The following is an 18,940-nucleotide window of genomic DNA, read 5'->3' as shown; positions in this document are numbered from 1 at the left end:
AGACTTTGCACCCTATTTGGGATATTGTATTTATTATGCTGCTATATTTTTTCCGGCTGGAGTGGCCTAGATCTGTGGCTGCGGAAAGAAAATGTCTAATTCACCTGAATGGCAGTTTTTAAAATAATTTCCACCATCTTTTAAAAATCAGTCGCTTAATGTGTACTTCAGGGCTTTTAAAAAAGCAATGTTAAAAAGCCGTAAAAAGCAATATTAAGCACAATATTAAGCAACAAGTGTTTTGCGTTACTTTCTTTTTTCCTAGCACAGGATGTGCATCCAGCCTGTGACCATTTCTAGTGGAGGACAATCATAAGATCATAAAATTGTAGGGCTGGTTTGCAGAAGAGGGAAAAACAGATATCTCTCTTAAGTTTTTGTTTGTTTTGAAGCCCAATGTAAGTACTGCCATTACAGTATCTGAGGCAATCCCTCACACGCTCTGCGGGGAAACAGGTACTCTGAAACAGGTACTCTGCAGGGAAACAGGTACTCTGTTTGTATTGTCCATCAAATACAAAATGGCTTGGTTGCACTCGGGTGAGGAGCACACAGAAGTGGGGATATGCAAAGAGCTCTTTAGGGCTTCCAAAGTTTCAGGCTGAACATTTCAGCCCATTGATTCAGTCTGGAAGGTTAACATAGACTTGTGGTTCCCAACGTGGTGCACACGCCCCACAGGGGGGCAATTTGATTTTTAAAGGGGGGCAATTTGAGAATGAGTTGTTAACAGTTAATGGCCTTTTAGGCTTTCTCCACGTGAATAGTTCACTTTTTGAAAATTAAGAATTATATGTCATGGGGGGGGGGAGAGATCAGGATTTTAGAGATGCTTAGGTGGGGCATGGCCAAAAAAAGGTTGGGAACCACTGGTATATTCAGCCTCTGGTAAAATTGCCAATATGCTTTCTTTTGTAAATAATAAGAACATTGCTAGACTATAGTACCAGCCAAATAAACCTTTATTTGGAATTTATAAAAATTATAGTAACTGGATAACTGAAACTCAATAAATAGACAAGACTATCAGGCAAACTACATAGACTGAGTGCTCCCAGAAGCTCTGTGGATAAAACAGAAACATGATTGATTTCCCCCAAAAGCTTTTTAAAAATCATTTTTGGGTCTGACCCCACTCTTTGATATTTCATTACATGTATATTTAATACCTTTAATGATGCCTTGATCACAGTTCATTATTAAATTTCATAACATTTGTACAGTGCATATTTTGTGTTCTATTTTGATATCTGAACTATATAGAAAACCCAGTTTAAAAACCCCCACACAATTGCCTCAAGGCGGGCACTTTTAAATACTGTTCCCCCTACATATCTTCTTCTTTTTGGCTCTTGTTGGGGAAATGCTGCTACTGAAAGAAAACAAACTGAAAGGGAATCAGTAAGAAAAGCCTCGCCATCACCACCTGAGCAGAGAAAGTAGCTTTGGGACCCTTCAGTGAGGATGCTGAAGGACAAAATCAGAGACTTTTCACCACTAATCTCCTGAAGCTTTCAATAAGCGTTAGAAAGAAACTTTGCTTGCAAGTAGGCGTTACAGAAGGACCTTGGCCATTGGGAACTGGATGATATAGAATGGTTGGGGCACTATTTCAAGAACTCTATGGAGTCTGAACTCTGGGAGACTTTGGTTGGGAGCCTTTATCTCAAAAGAAGCCAGCTATCATGATCTTCAGCTGATAGTGGTGGACAACAATAACTTCCCCAGTTAAACAGTTTTCCAGGTTTGTTGTGTTATGAATCGCATACTTGTCAGAGAACTGAACTAATATATGTGACATGGACACACAATCTTAGCATTTGCATCTAGACAAGTAAACCATCACTGGCTGCTGGGCCTGAATCAGACGTTTTAAGGAAGCACATGGTCCCCGCTCACCTTCCCGTGCATCAGCAGTCGGATGGTGAGCGTCACATTCAGGCCACCTTCAGAAACTTTAGATTCCATCTTCTATGGTGGTATGGTAAACAGTCTGATATTCGGAGACCCAAGGAAAAAGTGACTCCACAGGAGAAAACCACCTGAAAAGAGAACAAGTAAGTGCTACTTTTGTTTGTTGCTGTGTAAGATTTAAAATGTTTTCAGTCTTGGACACTTAACAGCATTTGACAACCTGGAAAACTGATAGTGATCTATGGGAAGAGCTTTCTCTGAATGTCCCAGGCCTAGTCGGTGGCATAGCATCCATTATCAGTGCCCAGGGCTGGTGGGTGGGCACAAGCCCTGCCCTCGCTGCCGCCGCTGGAGTAACCCCACTCCCGCCAGAACAAAGCAGGGCTTCGCTGAGCCACCTGCCCGCCTGCGCAGGGGGGAGTTTGGCTGGTCGACGCAGCCCTTGATGGCCATAGAGGAGCATCAGGCTGTGCCATGCTGGGGGTGTCTGCATGAAGGCGCCTGGGTCGTACCCCCTCAAAAATTGTGCACCTGGGTCCATGGCCCCCTGCCCCCCCACTCTATGCCCCTGATGTTAGTTATTCTAAAAAACAAATTTTCCTTTGATGTGTCTCTATATTTTGTATCTTCCATTTGCCTCCTTCTTCTCTCTAAAGTTGTGAATAATTTGGGATACGTATGATTTTACTAAGATGGGTATCCTGGAGAATTCTGCTTTAACATAGCATAAAGAAACAATAGCACTTAAATAACCACAATACATCTTGTTCCCTTTAAGATCTCACAGATTGTAAATTTATATTACAGTGATTCCAATTTCCTTTGACTAGTCCTTTACCAAAATGCAAAACTATTTCCACATATTCCCATCAAAACTAGATGCCATGAAGTTTCCTATCTAGGTGTTGGTCTTACTTATCTTCTGCAAGCCATTCAATAATGACAAGTTTTTATGCTTTTTTTTAAAAAAAAATTATATACAGTACTGCTTGCTTGTGTGACAATCTCTTTTTTAAATTTTTTAAAATTGATTTTAACATATAAATTATAAAATGTACCACAAAACTTATCACTTATACAATCTTTTTAGACTTCCATCAGCACCTCTGATGATCCACCGTTTTAACCACTTATGCATTTCTTAACTTTATATTGCCTTTACATCTCTTAACAAATCATCCTTCCCCTTCTCCAATTTTGCAATACTTCCAATAATACTCCTCACAAAACTTCTTGCAAATCTACAAACGTCGTCTGATCTTCTGTGTGACAATCTCTAAGTAGTTTGCCCAATTGTATGATTCTGAGGATTGTTCAAGTGGAACTTTATTTCCCCTCTCACATCAAGTGGAACCATGTTAAATAACCCAAGTGCTGTCTCCAGGATTTTGGAGAGCCCTTCAGCAACATGGCATCCTCCGTGGTCCCCCTTCTCCTTGCCACGGCCACCATGCCCCTCCCCCAGTCTCCATCACTGCCTAAGAGAGAGCCAAGCGAGTGAAGACTGAAGCTCCCTTGCCCTTATCACTGCCCACAGGCTATAGAGGGCAGCAGAACAGATGGAGACATCAAGGAGGAAGAGGAAAAGCACCACTGGGGGAGGGGAGTACCTCCCCAGTTCGAGTACCGGCCTCAGCAGGTGCTGAATAATACCAACACTAGACATTGGATCTGACCTTCATGCCTACTTGTTTGAAATTTTGACATTTGTGATGGTGGTACATCTGTTGCCCATAGCAGTAAAAATTCAGTATGCAATGCTATCACTGGGCACTATATGTAAATGCACAGCCTCAAGCACATACCCTATAAGCCTGTCACAGCTCAGTGCTAGAGCATGTGCTTTGCATCCAAGTCCCAGATTCAATAGCTTGCATCACCAGTTAAAAGGACTATACAGCAGGACTAGGGTTTTTTTAGCTGGTGCTGCAAGAAGATGAAACCTATTCATTCTGAAGGAAATCAGCCCTGAGTGCTCACTGGAAGGACAGATCGTGAAGCTGAGGCTCCAATTCTTTGGTCACCTCATAAGAAGAGAAGACTCCCTGGAAAAGACCCTGATGTTGGGAAAGATGGAGGGCACAAGGAGAAGGGGACGACAGAGGACGAGATGGTTGGACAGTGTTCTCGAAGCTACAAACATGAGTCTGACCAAACTACGGGAGGTAGTGGAAGACAGAAGTGCCTGGCGTGCTCTGGTCCAGGGGGTCACGAAGAGTCGGACACGACTAAACGACTAAACAACAACAGAGTTTTTTCCCCTTTCCCAACCCTTGGAGAACAGCTACCAGCTGCAGCTAGATGGACTCTGCTGTTAGACACCTCCTTATGAACTGCAAAAGGGGAAGTGAATCTAAGCATGGTCTGGTAACATCAGCATCAAGACCACCCTTGTAGGTGGACATAACAGCAACACTGGAGATTAGAGGCCTGCGCTGTTTGGAAGCCACAAGCATTTTAATATAGTGTGATGATGGTCAAATTGCAAAGTTACTCAAGGCAGAAAGACTGTGTCACTCTAATCCCCAAAGGAACTGTAATGAGGACAAGGGACAAGTGCTGTCTATTATTTGCAAACCATTTTGTTTCTCCATGTGTGGTATATGCTGTACTGATTCTTCATACAGCGACTGGGCAAGATATCTACCAGTAGTTATTCCTGTTTTTCAGTGGGTCCATTTTGCCCCCAGTGAGTGATCCTGGTGCATGGAGAAAGAGCAAAGGCTTGCCAGAATGCTCTATTAAGTCTTTAACGGCAGAATTTATTTGAGGCATGTCGAGTTTAGGGTGTTCAAATGTGCTTCTGTCTCTTCTTCCTCTATCTAGAAAATGAAAAGCCTGAGAATCAGGCTGTTATGTAAATGTTTCCAATAGATTGAAAAAGTGGGTCATGTGTTCGCCAAATGCTCCTGGCTTTAAGATTTATCAGCGTTATTAAATTATACATGCTTCATGCTTCAGTGTGTAGGAAGGCTCCATTAGCCTTTTCTTAATCATACTGGTGAAAGGTATGCATTTTGTGTCTGAATTCAGGAGCTGAATGAAAACATGGGTCACAATATAGAAAAGGCTTTTTTTTACTTTGAATTCATGTGCTCTTCAACATATTGACAATTCCCTGCAGACACAGATGTAGACAAAAGCCAAAAAACATGTTTTACAAACATGCTGTTCAAAAGCATCACAATAATAGCTTTTATTTTCTGCTCTAAGCCAGCTTTCTAAAGCTCTTCTTCTTCTTCGTTGATTCTTTTGTCTTCTGCTTATTTTAAAAGAAGTCATGACATAGCTTTCTATGATTCCATTTAGGGACTTTGAAAGTTCTGTTATGTGCAAGCCAGTAAATGCACCACGTAGGGGAAGACCATATGCAGTTTGCTCACCTGTGTTTGCCTCTTACATACAGATAAATATTTTAGAATCTGGCTGTATTCACTCCAATGGGAAATTCCTGCCTGCTTAGGATCCGGTTCAGCAACCAAATCTCGTTACTCTAAAGTAGTAGCACTACACTGACACATACATCACCTGCTGGAAGAATTCTGTCTTGCTATCCCATTTCCCCATCTTAAGTAGGTGATTTCAGTGGAAAACTCATATGCCAATTCAAAATTCAATGGGTTCTTTAGGTCACATTATTCTGCCACTGACAACCATCCACCTACATGGTAGTGGAGAAGCATGAGCTAATCTCAACATAGGGTATCAGACCATATCCATATTGCCCAAATAGTATGATTTAACAGCTGCAGTTTCCCAGCATTCTGTAGCTTGAATAGACATTAATGCAATGACTTATTGGCTAATTGAATTTGATTTCATTTTGAAAAGGCAATGCCTACAATTATCTGATCAGGTAAAAATTAAATTTAAAATAAGAAACTAAATGGAGAAAAAAGAAATAGTAATGATTAATAATAAATCACACACCATCTAGAAGGTGGAAGTCATAGATAACTTATCTTATGCCTACCAAGTGGGTAAATAAAGAGTAAAAAAAATAAAATAATCGGATACAGATGCCAAAAGGGAGTTCACTTTTTCCATAAATAAGCCCCAGATGTCTTCTGCTGCTTTTGAATTCTCCCTTCCAGTGCTGCCACCATTAAAAAAGTGGTAACTAGGATCTGACCTCTGTGACAAAATTATTAAGTTCTGTTTAAATTTATTTTTATGCCGCATTAGAGGTTAATGCAGGCTCTTCATAATATGGCTGCTCAAAACCTTAATGGTTGTTCCCTATAGCAAGAAACTTTACTGCTTTACGGCACTGTCTGGAATAAGGTCATGGACACAAACTTCAAAATATCAAAATACTGGACTGTATTTCAATTTGGCTGGAGGCTTGAGCCTCCTGGCTTCCATGCTTCATCTGTAAAACCTTCACATTTTGGGGGCCCAGGTGAGGCCTTGTCACTTGGACGTGTCACCTCCTGAAAGGCCTGTGTGGCAACTACTTTCAGGTGTTGTTCATGGTGTTTTCTGTGCCATTTAGTGAACTTTGTTCAACCAAACCAGTTCATTCCAAGCACTGGCCTTTACCTATTTACAATTCTTAATAAAAGGCATTTCCCAGCCAACGTTAGCTTGTGACGTTCATAGGTAAGCCCAGTGCTTTTTTCCTTAAAAAATGTTTAGGGGTCTTCTCATTTTGACTCAAGAAAACCACAATTTTATAGTTCAAATTGGGAAAAGTAAATACAGTAAATGAACAAAAGTACAAAGATTCACAAAATGTTTAGGGGTGTGCATAGCCCTGCGTAGCCCCAGAAGAAAGCACTGGGTAAGCTGTCACACATGCGCAGTTGGGGCCTGTGTTGCCCAGGGAGAGCTGGAGAGAGAGGAATGAATGTCATAGCTCAAGGAATTGCAGAGGGTGAGTAAAGTGGTAGAGAGGCATGGAGGAAGGGGAAATGTTAATGGTCCAGTCAGAAATTCTATCGGTATGGGTAGCTTATGGAGGCCAAGGGGCCTGTCTTATCAACGCCACTGGGGCTTTTTAATGAATGGCCACTGTTAAATATATAATCACCATGGTCAGTATAGGAATGAATTTCATTTAATTTCCTTCTGGCCTCTCTGTTCACAATCCTCACCCATCTCTATATCTGCCTGCAACTCAAGATAACCACATATCTGATGACATAGGTAGTAGCCTATGTCTACAAGAGCCAGAGTGGTGTAGTGGTTAAGAGCGGTAGATTCGTAATCTGGGGAACTGGGTTCGCGTCTCTGCTCCTCCACATGCAGCTGCTGGGTGACCTTGGGCTAGTCACACTTCTTTGAAGTCTCTCAGCCCCACTCACCTTACAGAGTGTTTGTTGTGGGGGAGGAAGGGAAAGGAGAATGTTAGCCGCTTTGAGACTCCTGAAGGGGAGTGAAAGGCGGGATATCAAATAAAAACTTTTCTTCTTCTAGCCTGCAAAAGCTGATGCTGTAAGAAACACAAATGATTCTCTTCAACCAGGCATTCAGATGTTTTTTTCAATACATATGCTTGGGTAGCGGTGGTGGGGAGTTATTAGTTCTTTGGATGAAGGGTGGAGGAAGAAGAATGAGAAGAAGAGGAGGAGGAGGAGGAGGAGGAGAAGGAGGAATGTGAGTCTTTAGGTTGCTACAAAAGTATTTGTTATTTTTACCTTGGCTAGTGGTTGGAAACCAAACCAGCTTTTGTCCTCACCTTAGTAATAAAAGCAAGAACCTAAGAAGAGCCTTGTTGGATGAGAGCAAAGGCCTGTCTAGTTCTCCAGCACCTTGTTCTCACCATGGCTAACAAGGTGCCTGTAAGGAAGCCTACCTGCGGGACTTGAAGGCCACAGCCCCCTCTTCTTGGTCTGACCTTCTCTGAAGACCACAGACATCTAGTGGGAGCAAACAGTGGCCTGGGCGCCTGAGAGACTGTGCCACCGTCCACTTGGCCATGAACTCTTCTGACTGATTCAAATCCTCCTTGGGCTTTTATTGGCCAGAATAAGACAAGCCTTGTAGTCTCTTGAGAAACATCATTTCCCCAGCTTCCAACTCAATTCAGAAATGTCACTGAAAATAATAAAAAAAGACCACTGACCTCTGCTAAGGGAAAAAAAGAAGAAGACACACAGCTTCTCCAACTGACCACAGGGCAGAAATTTACCCCACTGAATGCACTTTTGAAAATCCACTACATTTGGTAGCAAAACCAACAAGTCAGCAACACTGCAAAGGCCAGAATTGCTGAAGGCAAGCAACAGAAACCCACTCATCTGTCTTCAATGAGCCTGGAAATGGGTCACAAAAAGCTGTCAGTAACTGAAAAGGGAACTGGGACATCCTTACCTGCCTGAGTAGGCCTGACAGTATGTCAGTTATTTCTGCATTTAACTGCCTATTTTGTGGGTGCCCTTGACTCCTCAGGAGTTGTTGTTTGGAGAGACAATAGAAAGAGAGCAAATCCCTTCTGCCAAACCCTTCTTTTCCCATGATGGTTTGCCACACGTCCCATGCCATTAACGCCCTAATCAGAATCACCACTCCTGGTCAATGTCCACAGATCCAGGGGGAACAGAAGCCCTCTCCAGGCACTTGCCTGCACACATGAAGATTAAAAGTGTGCGGCCTTAGCAGTTCTTGCTGATGCCTTTAAGTGTTCTACAACATAGTAATCCAAGAATCAAGTGATTGTTTGTCAGATACCTCAGCTATGGTTTACTAACATTAACCATAGTTTAGCGTTAAGTCTAAACAAGGCCAGAGTAGCTTTCAGAAGCTTTGTAAGACCTTTCTAATTAGAGTCTGTACCTTTGTTATAGTTCTTGAAGAACCAGCAAGGGTTTGATTCATATGCAGGGAGTGCTGCCTCGCGGTGTGATTCTACACCGCAGGGCTGTGCACACAACGGATGTGACTGTGTGGGCAGGGCTCTCAGAATTTATCAATGAGAAAGACATACATGATCAGTGCTGCCCCCCCCCCCTGTTCCATATGCTGAAGCAGCTTCCACACTGCTGAGCCCCTCCTTCCCAGCCTTCACCCCCAGCAGCAGTCATGGGACCCTCTGCGATTATTGCCCAATGGGAAACTCCCATAGCTGGCACCATGCTGTGCTCACAAGAGAAGATGCTCAGCATGCTCCATGGCCAATAGCAGGTTCCTCCTTCCAAAAGGAAGAAGCGTGTGGCCTGTCACTGGAAGAGTTGTTTATTTGGTTAAAGAAATATACTAGTTGCTTCTCAGCTGAATAAAATCTCAGTGTTACATTAAAAACCCATTCAAAATGCACAAACCGTCCTTATGTCATTGAAGATGTAGTAGCATTAATACCATTCATTAGCCTCAGGTGTAGCAGCTGGCCATGAAACACGCAGGAAGGGCATACATTTCTTGTTCTTCTGGAAGATGGTAGTCTGCCCAATTGCTATTGCATGGGGAATATGTGATATTTTAGTCCTGTGCTTTATATGTTTCATAATATTTGCATTTATATTTCAGTGATAACAGTACTTCTTTCTAAGATTAAGAATAAAAACCAATGCTATAAATGGATCAGCCATGCCAGAAATACAACCACAGCACAAGGTCATCTGGGGGATAATTCTGCACACTTGAGGTTTGCTTTTGCTCATGATTCCCATGAGATATCTAACACATAATGGCCATTTGATGTAAACCCACAAATTCAGCTTAACATGGTCAGCAAGAAACAGCAGTTCTGACCAGTTGCTAATTCAATATTAAGCTGCATTTTTGTGTCAATGTTTGCTTCAGGGAGAAAGATGAGATCTTATTTTTTTTATTTATAACTATGCATGTTCCCTAAACCATTAAGCTTGTGGCGTTACCCTAAAGCCTCCATCAGTTAGTGATTGCAAACTAAAATTCTGATGAGATGAAAACATTGATTTCCATGACCTTTCTCAGCCATCTCTTGATTGGAGAACATTTTAAAAGTACCCTCTTGCATGCTCTCTGCGGCACTGCCTGTCGCCCGATCCTCCTATTAGGTCCTAATCCTGTGATTATAAGCATTATATTTTAGCAGCTAAGATGGTATATGGAGCAAACAACTCAGGATTATCATTTAATGTTGCATATCATGGTCAAGTCAGAGATGGCAATGGGGAAGAGGGAGATTTTTATGGTTCAGTAATCTCTGAAAATACATTTTCAGACACATGTGGATTACTATATTTAACTAAATTATGCTGCCGAAATATGTGATAATGTATGTAGAACAGTGGAGAGATCCATCAAATCTCCTTCACTATTCCTTAACATGCAATGTGGTTGTGAAGAAGAAGAAGAAGAGGAAGAGGAAGAGGAAGAGGAAGAGGAAGAAGAAGAAGAAGAAGACTGACTTCACATGTTTTCATTAAGTTTCATCCAGACCTTAATATCTTTGGAGGCCCTTTTTCAGGTGCCTCCAGGTGTGGGAGGGGGCAACGGATGAAAATAACTTCTTCATGGTTGCACTCCTCCTCTGAGATGGTCACCTGGTACCTACCTTCATGTCTTCAATGCTGGGTGAAGACTTTCATTTTTTTATTTTTCCACACCTTTCAGTCTGCTCCTGCCTAATTAGTGTTATTTGTTTTTATGCTGTTTTCGTTTTATTGACCTGTTTTACTCCATTATTTTCAATTTGTTTTTTTATTATTGTTGTAAGCTATCCTGAAAGGGCAGCATATAAATTCCTAAGATGTCTTCTTAGTATGATACATTATCCCAGCAAGAGCTAAAACACAAAAGGGTTTGCTTCCACACCAGCAATTTAGTCTGGAATTGCCACTCTAGGTTGAAAAGTGCTTCATTTTGAATTGGGTGCTAAATTGATAGCATTCCTAATGGGGACAATAAACTGATGTTGTGACTGGTGTGTCCCTCAGTGCTGATCAAGATGTCCAGTTCTATTCTGACAGTTATAAACATTCATCTTTTTCAACATCTGAAGATCTAAATGAGTTATAAAAATGAACCCAACAGTGTTTTGTGCTATAATAAATAATAGCCCTTGTTGTGAATAGTTAAGTGTGACTAGTTGCACTGGAATGTCAAAGGTCAAAGAAACATGGAAGAATGGCAGATGCAAGTAATGGACTATATGGAATTGGCGGAAATGACTGGCAGAATCCGAGACCAGGGAGAAGAGTTGGTGGAAGAAGATTGGAAGAAATTTAAAATTTATTTACAGAAACACTGTAAAATTTTTGAATGTTAATGACGTTGGAATGAAACAAAGTGGTTCTAGCAATAAGGCAAAATAAGAATATGTAAGAATGGATTAATATCAGATGAAAATTTGAAGTTAGAATGTGTGAGGATAAACAATTAAGGGTAAATTAAGAGGGTATGAATTTGCTGAACAAATTTTTAAATGGAATATAAAAAAGGAAGGTGTGAGGAAGTCATGAAAATAAGTAAATGAGTGGTAAGATATTAGAAAGAGGGATTTTTATTTTTTCATTTTCTCTTTACGTTAAATTTTGGTTTTTGTATCTCTTTTGTGTTTTCTTTGTTTACTGTTTACTGTTTTGTAACCCTTTTTTTTTGTTAGAAACTTAATAAATATTATTTTTTTAAAAAAAGAAACATAAATGGTGAACGACCACACTGTGCGGTACATTCAATTTATGACCATGGCTCCTGACCTAGAGAAGATCCTTGTCTTTTTTGGGACATGGATTTTACTGTCTGCATGGTGCAATTGTGGATCCTGATGCTTTCTCAATAAGATGTGTTCCAGTTACTGTACTGTACTGGCAAATGGATTTGGCTGAAGCCTCAGCTGCCCCATTGAATATGCCCATCAAAGGAAGAGTTTGGGAACAGAGAATACGGCTTTGATTTATTGCATTTAACAGTTCAGTACCCGCATCATCCAGTGTGTGGCCCAGACTAGCAGAAACTGACAGAGCTTATTAGGACTTTGCTGTCCTGCAGAAAGACTTCACAATAATTTTTTGCCTTGAGGGGAGTGGAAGGTAGAGAAAATCTACAGTAGGAACTTGGAACAGGCCACAAACACTCTCTATATTCAGGTTTAGTCACCCAAACGATGTAGCACAAATTTAAAAGGCATCTATCTTGGAAAACTGTGGGGGTAATGCTCATATTTAATCTCCAGACGAGAGGCTGTGGAAAACACTTTTATGTTATGGAGCCATAATTTATGTGAGCTTCTCACCACGGACACCCTGGTTGCATTAGCCCTCTTCTGGAGTTCAGTCTTGCAAGGGACAAAGTCATAGGGGGTGAGGCAAGAACATGCGCTTCATTGCCTCCCTATGTTTCTGAATGTACTGGACTTGCCCACTCCTGCCCAGGCTTTGTGTTTAGCATGGAGGCAGCTTGTAAGTCCGTTTGCCCAGATGTGCCTGGCAACCTGGCACACCCCTATTCTCCGACACATTTTTGCTGTTATGTGTCCAGGCTGAATGCCTAGAGAGAACCATCAAGAGCTTTCTTCATAGCAGCCTCCACTAGGATTGCAGAGTGCAAGGGCCATTTATTCCACATCTTTCTCTCAGCTGTTGCAGTCACCATGTGGGGTCACCGTCAGGGCTTCCCACATCAGGACTGCAACGTGTGAAGTAGCCTTGAATGGTTTGTTCAAATGTCCTGTTTAAAATTCATACCATTCTCCAGGAACATACTTTTCCGTGGTCACTTCTCTTCACACTGATTTACGCTTGCACTCACTTAGGCCCTATCTGTTTACAAACTGGGGTTAATGATAATCTCTTGCTGGGAGTCAGTAGAATATAGTGGCCCAAGACACTACCATGGGTTCAACATTGAGGACTGAGGTAATGAGACAATTGCTGCTGGAAATGTTTCCCCTCAGTACCTGATACAAAGAGAAGCAACTGGAAGTGAGTGCCAGAAAAACAGGGCTGAAACAGAAAATGTCACATGGTCAGGTTTCTGTAGCCTGGTTGGGGAACCTAATTTATCCAACAGAGCAGTATTGGAAAATGCAACATTTTAGGAAAGGGGCATTTTTATATGCGGATCCACTTCTGCCTGGGGCTTTTAAAGAGGCAATGCAGGACGACGGAAGGAGCTACATGCAGAGTTAACAGCTAGCTTAGAGAATGCATAAGCTAAAGCTATAGTAAATACCCCTCAACTGCCCCAATTTAATTGGGACATCCCGTTTTGGGGGGCCATGCTCTAACATGAGATTGTGGCCCTGAAAGATGTGTGTTCCAGTTTCCCTCTGGGACATATTGGAGAGTGTGAGCTAAGCACTGGGTCAAATGGGTCCCCCCAGCTGGCTCCTCCCTACCCTCCATGGTAAATAGGCCCCTGGACAGTTACTAAGTGGGTTGCGGTTGTTGTTGTCACCACAGTTTTAATTTTACAGCCTTCTTCATTCCAGCAAGTCTTCAGGCCCATAACCATGAAAGGAGGAACAGCAGGAAAGGCATATGGGTGGTTGCCTAGTAACTGACCAAAATGTCTCCCACTACTTCCTGGTTCTCACAAGAAATAACGAGGTAAGGATAGATGAATACTTGCCACTTTTTTCCATGATGGCAAGGAACCATTAATGAGCATTCTTTGGGTTTGTTCAGTCAACCAACTACAAATCCACCTAACAGTTGCCCATTCAACCAACATTTTACCAGCTTCCTTGTAAGAATATAATGGGAGACTTTGTAAAAAAACCTTACTGAAATCAAGATACACTATGTCCACAGCATTCCCCTGATCCACCAAGCTTGTAACTCCATCCGAGAGAGAGAGAGAGAGAGAGAGAGAGAAAGAGAAAGGAGAGAGCGAGAAAGGAGAGAGAGAGAGAGAGAGAGAGAGAGAGAGAGAGAGAGAGAGAGATATGGATGGATATCTGGCATGACTTGTTTGTTTGTTTGATTGACTTCTTTTTGAGAAACCCATGCTAGCTCTTAGTAATCGCAGCAACCTTTTCTAAATGCTCACAGACCGAACGTTGAGTTATCTGTTCTAGTATGTTCCCTAGTATCAATGTCAAGCTCACCGGTCAGTAAGTTTCCTAGGTCTCCCCCCCCCCCTTTGAAGATGGGGGCAACATTTGCTCGCCTCCAGTCTGTAGCGACCTCACTTGTTCTCCAAGAATTCTCAAAGATCATGGGCAAAGGTTCTGAGATTACATCCGCAAGCTTCTTTTGTACCCTTGAATGCGGCTCACCAGCCCCTGGAGATTTGAATTTATTTAAAGTAGCCATGTGTTGCTGTACTACTTTTTACCTATCTTGGGTTGCAGAGTTTAAGCTGTGTTTGTATATTTGTAAATAAACTGAAATACTACAGATGCCATAAACCTTCTGTGAGCTCCTTCCAAAGGAAGCTAAACCTGACAAATTGCTGCCCCCCTGCAATAACAATATGCATACAGGAATAACTCTTAGGATAGCTTCAGAACTGCAATTTGGAATAACTTGTGGGCATTTAGTAAGCTTATTTAGTGGAATTTCAAGCCAGCATGGCCCCCTCTCAGCAATATAGTTCAACCTGCTGGTAGGAGAAGCATCAATGGCAAACGCTTCTTCAGCCTGAGCTTTAAAATCTCCATTAAACAGCTACTTCATGCATAGCCGAGGGCAGTTTTCCCCATTACTGAGCTCTTTCCATGCTTTTGAAATGGGTTAACCTAAATACATGTTGCTTTTGGTGAAGTTGAAACTTCAGATTCTCTTTCAAAGACAATAAAATATCAAACCTGAGATTTTTAGTGCTACATTTCCTTGATAACAATTTTGAAAGGAGTAGCTGCATTAGTCTCTTGCAGAAAAAACAAGAGAGTCTTGTGCAACTTAAAGACTTATTATGGTAGAAGCCTGCACCTAGTTCACCTTGTGGTGACTAGTGTAGTAGACTGGTAAACTAGGATGTAAGAGACCAGTGTTCAAATCCCCGCTCAGCCACGAAACTCACTGGGTGACCTTTGGCCCGTCATAGTCCCACACAGTCAGTGTGCATTATTTTCCTTTACCATATTTTCCTTAACAGTAATGTTTTCAGGTAGCCCATAACCATCATTTTTCTTCAGCCTGCCCTATTTTAATACCAGCATAATGATTTCCAATGTCCAGGCCATCAAATTCCCTAATCCCTAGAGGGGAAATGTCAGAATTGTACATCTTCTGTGAGAGCAAGTGGGTTTCTCCATGACCTCCAATCCCACTCATGTGTCCACAGGCACACCAGATCAAAAGCATGTACAAAGTGACTTGCTATAGCCATGCTGTGCATTTCCAGCATTGCAGAACAAGGTGGCTCCCAGGGAAAGAACAAAGATTCTCTGCAGTAACAGCACTGTGTTTGCCATCCATACTTCTTAACCCCTTCGCTCCCCCACAAACCGTACCAGGCTCAGAAAAATCCTCTTGGTTCCCACAGCTGCAGGTTTAAAGTTGCCTTCCTTTCTCTTTGGACGAGTCCAATCACATGCATGACATGAGCCAATTCCTGCTGCTGATTTGGCAGAAGAGCCATGCTCAGGGCACTGACTACAAAGGGAGAGGGAAAGCACACTCGTTTCTAGCCAGGATTCTAAGCATTCTGCACCACTGCGGATTTGCCTTAATAAACACAACCTTTGCCTTTCCTTCTTTGTATTTCAGGCTTACATAGGTACTAAATGACATAGGCTTACATAGGTACTAAATGACATTTCCTTAACAGTAATGTTTTCAGGTAGCCCATAACCATCATTTTTCTGCAGCCTGCCCTATTTTAATACCAGCATAATGATTTCCAATGTCCAGGCCATCAAATTCCCTAATCCCTAGAGGGGAAATGTCAGGACGCGGGTGGCGCTGTGGGTAAAAGCCTCAGCGCCTAGGGCTTGCCGATCGGAAGGTCGGCGGTTCGAATCCCCGCGGCGGGGTGCGCTCCCGCTGCTCGGTCCCAGCGCCTGCCAACCTAGCAGTTCGAAAGCACCCCCGGGTGCAAGTAGATAAATAGGGACCGCTTACCAGCGGGAAGGTAAACGGCGTTTCCGTGTGCTGCGCTGGCTCGCCAGATGCAGCTTTGTCACGCTGGCCATGTGACCCGGAAGTGTCTCCGGACAGCGCTGGCCCCTGGCCTCTTGAGTGAAATGGGCGCACCAACCCCAGAGTCTGTCAAGACTGGCCCGTACGGGCAGGGGTACCTTTACCTTTACCTTTAAATGACATATATCAGAATCTGATCCTCAGATTTACAGAATTTTGATTTATCTTGTCTACTTTTTGAATAGAAATTGGATAGGGAATATGGGCAAAAAACAAACCCAGCCTTCATTTTGTTGTACTGCACATGCTCATGAGCAAATTCTGATGGAAGTAGGGGGATAGGGCATCAAAAAGCCCACACCATCTCCCCATTAATCCTTCCAACAGATCCCCTTGCAATAGCTTTTTCCCACTAACCCAGGCAAGGTTGTAGATCTAAGAGAAGAGAAGGGGTGGAAAATACAAGGGGTGGGGGTGGGGAGCTTACTACAGGTCTTTTGAGATGGCTATTTCATTGCAAGTAATTATGAAGGAAGCAAATATTTTTCATTAAGTGCAGGGTTTCCTTTGTGGCACTGAGGAAATATGGTTTCCTAAAACTTATGGGTCATCTCTTGCAGAGCTGGGGAGAAAGTGGTTGTACAAGAATATAGAAAAAAAATCTAAATTCTTCTATTTACATCATTCATGAAAGGTAGCAGCACAAAAACTAGACTGGGACTACCCTGGATTGCTTTTTTCTTCCTTTTGTAATCACGGTGATATTTTATGAAAGTGTCTTTTTAATTAAAGAAAATATTTACACAAATCTATCATTCTTGAGAAAGATTAGCATGAATATGTATTTGACTTTGGGCATGCAAAAAAATGTTTTCCAGCACTGTTAGACAGGTGCCTCTCATTTTGCTTTGACTTTGGACCATGCCTCTTTTTGCATACCTTAAAGAGCAACTCTTTACCACGTGTTGCTGTTACAGATGCAGAAGAACCACCAACTGTGTTCACAAACCCCACGCTCACCAGCCAGCAACATTTTACATTATAACATTTTGCATTATTCTATTCAATATTTTGTGTCAAGTGTTCTATATAGTGTTTTTATGCATAGAGATGATTTGCAACATTAAGTTTTAAAGTTTATACTAATTTTAAGCAGCCTAATTTAGAGAGAGAATGGTAGTGCTTAATGTTGAATATGTTAGAGTTTTGCTACAGTTCTTTCACCATTTTTGTAACTGTCTTAGTGTCTAGAACGTCATAAAGGCAGGCTATACTTTATACAGTGGTACCTCGGGTTAAGTACTTAATTCGTTCCGGAGGTCCGTACTTAACCTGAAACTGTTCTTAACCTGAAGCACCACTTTAGCTAATGGGGCCTCCTGCTGCTGCCGCGCTGCCGGAGCACGATTTCTGTTCTTATCCTGAAGCAAAGTTCTTAATCTGAAGCACTATTTCTGGGTTAGCGGAGTCTGTAACCTGAAGCGTATGTAACCCGAGGTACCACTGTACTTTATATTTACTTTATACATAACCAAACAACCCCATGTGCCGTGGCTGCAGCTTGCCTACCAGAAAACTCTCCCACCACAGGTGCCTCTGCCTGTTTAGTGCTTTTGCTCTTTCTCACTGAAGCTAAAATCCCAGCCTTTTAATCTGACCAATTATTGTCAGGTCCAGTGGAAAAGGAAACCTCCATTGAACTGTGTCTGCTCACCGTCCATGCACTAGGAAGCTAAATTAACTCTATGCAATTCAAGCATAAATTTGCATTTTTACTCACACAACACATTCATGTACAACAATATTTTAGCTTTGCCAACTATTGTGCTGGTGTTTTTAACAGCTTCGCAGCATGGCAAGACTCTTCAGGTGTAGCTACAAAGACAGACAGACACACACACACACACACACACACACACACACACACACACACACACACCAGAATGGGGTCAATATAAGGCAGGCTACATATTTCCCTCATCAATTGAAACAGTAGCAGACTGCTCCAACCAGTCATTCAATTTGATGCTTTGTCCTGAAGTGAGATACCAAACTGCAATGTAACAAAGTTTTCTATGGCAATGTTGGTACTGTATATAAAAATAGGGAGCTCATATAAAAGAACAAAGACTTCAAAATACTTCCTAGCAGCCCTCAACAACTTGTAGGGTCCAGAGGCTAAGAAAACCACAGACCTCCTATTGTATAGGAAGATGACAGCAGCCAGGTCCTCTTTCGCCTGAACAAGGGAAGACAGACAACATTCACAGCTCAACAGACTTGGGGACACTTCTTGACCCCATTGTTTTCAATGGCTTTGTCTAATCTAAAATTGGCTGTGAACAGAATCTGCAGTCAAAACTATACGTTATCCTTTAAGTTTCTTGACTTAAAAATATTGGTTGGTGGATTCAGTGTGAGAGGTTGTTTAACCTTTTTCTCCACCACCTTTTGTCTCAAAATTGTCTTCAAAGAAATTTAAAGACTATCCACAGAAACAGTGTAAAATTTATGAATGCTAAAATGATGTTGGATTAAAAATAAGTGGCATTAGTGATAAAGTTAGAAAGAGTATGCAAAAATGAATTGATGGATGAAGATATTTGAGTTGTGATATGTTAAGATACAAAGTTAAAGATGATAAATTGAAAGAGGGCAAGGATTTGCTGATTTGATTATGTAAAGGGAAATACAAAGAGGGGAGGTGTGAGGAGGTCAAGGAAACAAGGTAATGAGCTTTAAAGTTAAAAAAGAAAAGATGGATTTTTTCTTTTTTCTTTTTATTTTTTATCCACTTTTTGTTTTTTGCATCTTGTATTTTTCTGTTTTCTTTTTTTTCTTTTTTTGCTGTATTTTTTATGATTTTGTAAAATCTCAATAAATATTATTATATATAAAAACAAACAAACAAAATTGTCTTCAAGATACTGCTCCCAGTCCACCCCCCCCCCCCGGATAGAAGACATATCTTTCTGCACAAGTGAGAAAGCAGGTGGGGGGCTATGCTTTTGAGTTAGGAAAGAGTGATTGGACGCAGTCAGTGTCCATGTGTCCTACTTTACAGAGAATAGCTG

The 18,940-nt window shown here is 41.7% G+C and overlaps 1 protein-coding gene across 35 annotated transcripts in view; it reads right to left on the bottom strand.

Moving 5' to 3' along the window:
* The window catches only part of PCBP3 (poly(rC) binding protein 3), a gene marked incomplete at both ends in the record, with an annotated part of 72,899 nt that overhangs the window by 37,031 nt on the left and 16,928 nt on the right, over positions 1-18,940 (bottom strand). For 26 of the 35 annotated variants that reach the window (XM_079981845.1, XM_079981838.1, XM_079981856.1 and 23 more), the window contains one exon: positions 1,900-2,042. In XM_079981845.1, the coding sequence (XP_079837971.1) occupies positions 1,900-1,968 (69 nt within the window). Of the gene's footprint in view, positions 1-1,899; positions 2,043-5,437; positions 5,460-5,952; positions 6,296-6,946; positions 7,044-7,553; positions 7,575-7,594; positions 7,677-7,711; positions 7,807-8,229; positions 8,402-8,691; positions 8,711-18,940 lie in introns of those variants that run through there. The other 9 variants (XM_079981839.1, XM_079981869.1, XM_079981866.1 and 6 more) reach the window with 9 other exon arrangements.

The sequence above is a fragment of the Podarcis cretensis genome, assembly GCF_951804945.1.
Source record: "Podarcis cretensis genome assembly, chromosome: 1".
Classification (NCBI taxonomy): Eukaryota; Metazoa; Chordata; class Lepidosauria; order Squamata; family Lacertidae; genus Podarcis; species Podarcis cretensis.
This window is presented reverse-complemented; position numbering and strand designations above follow the sequence as displayed.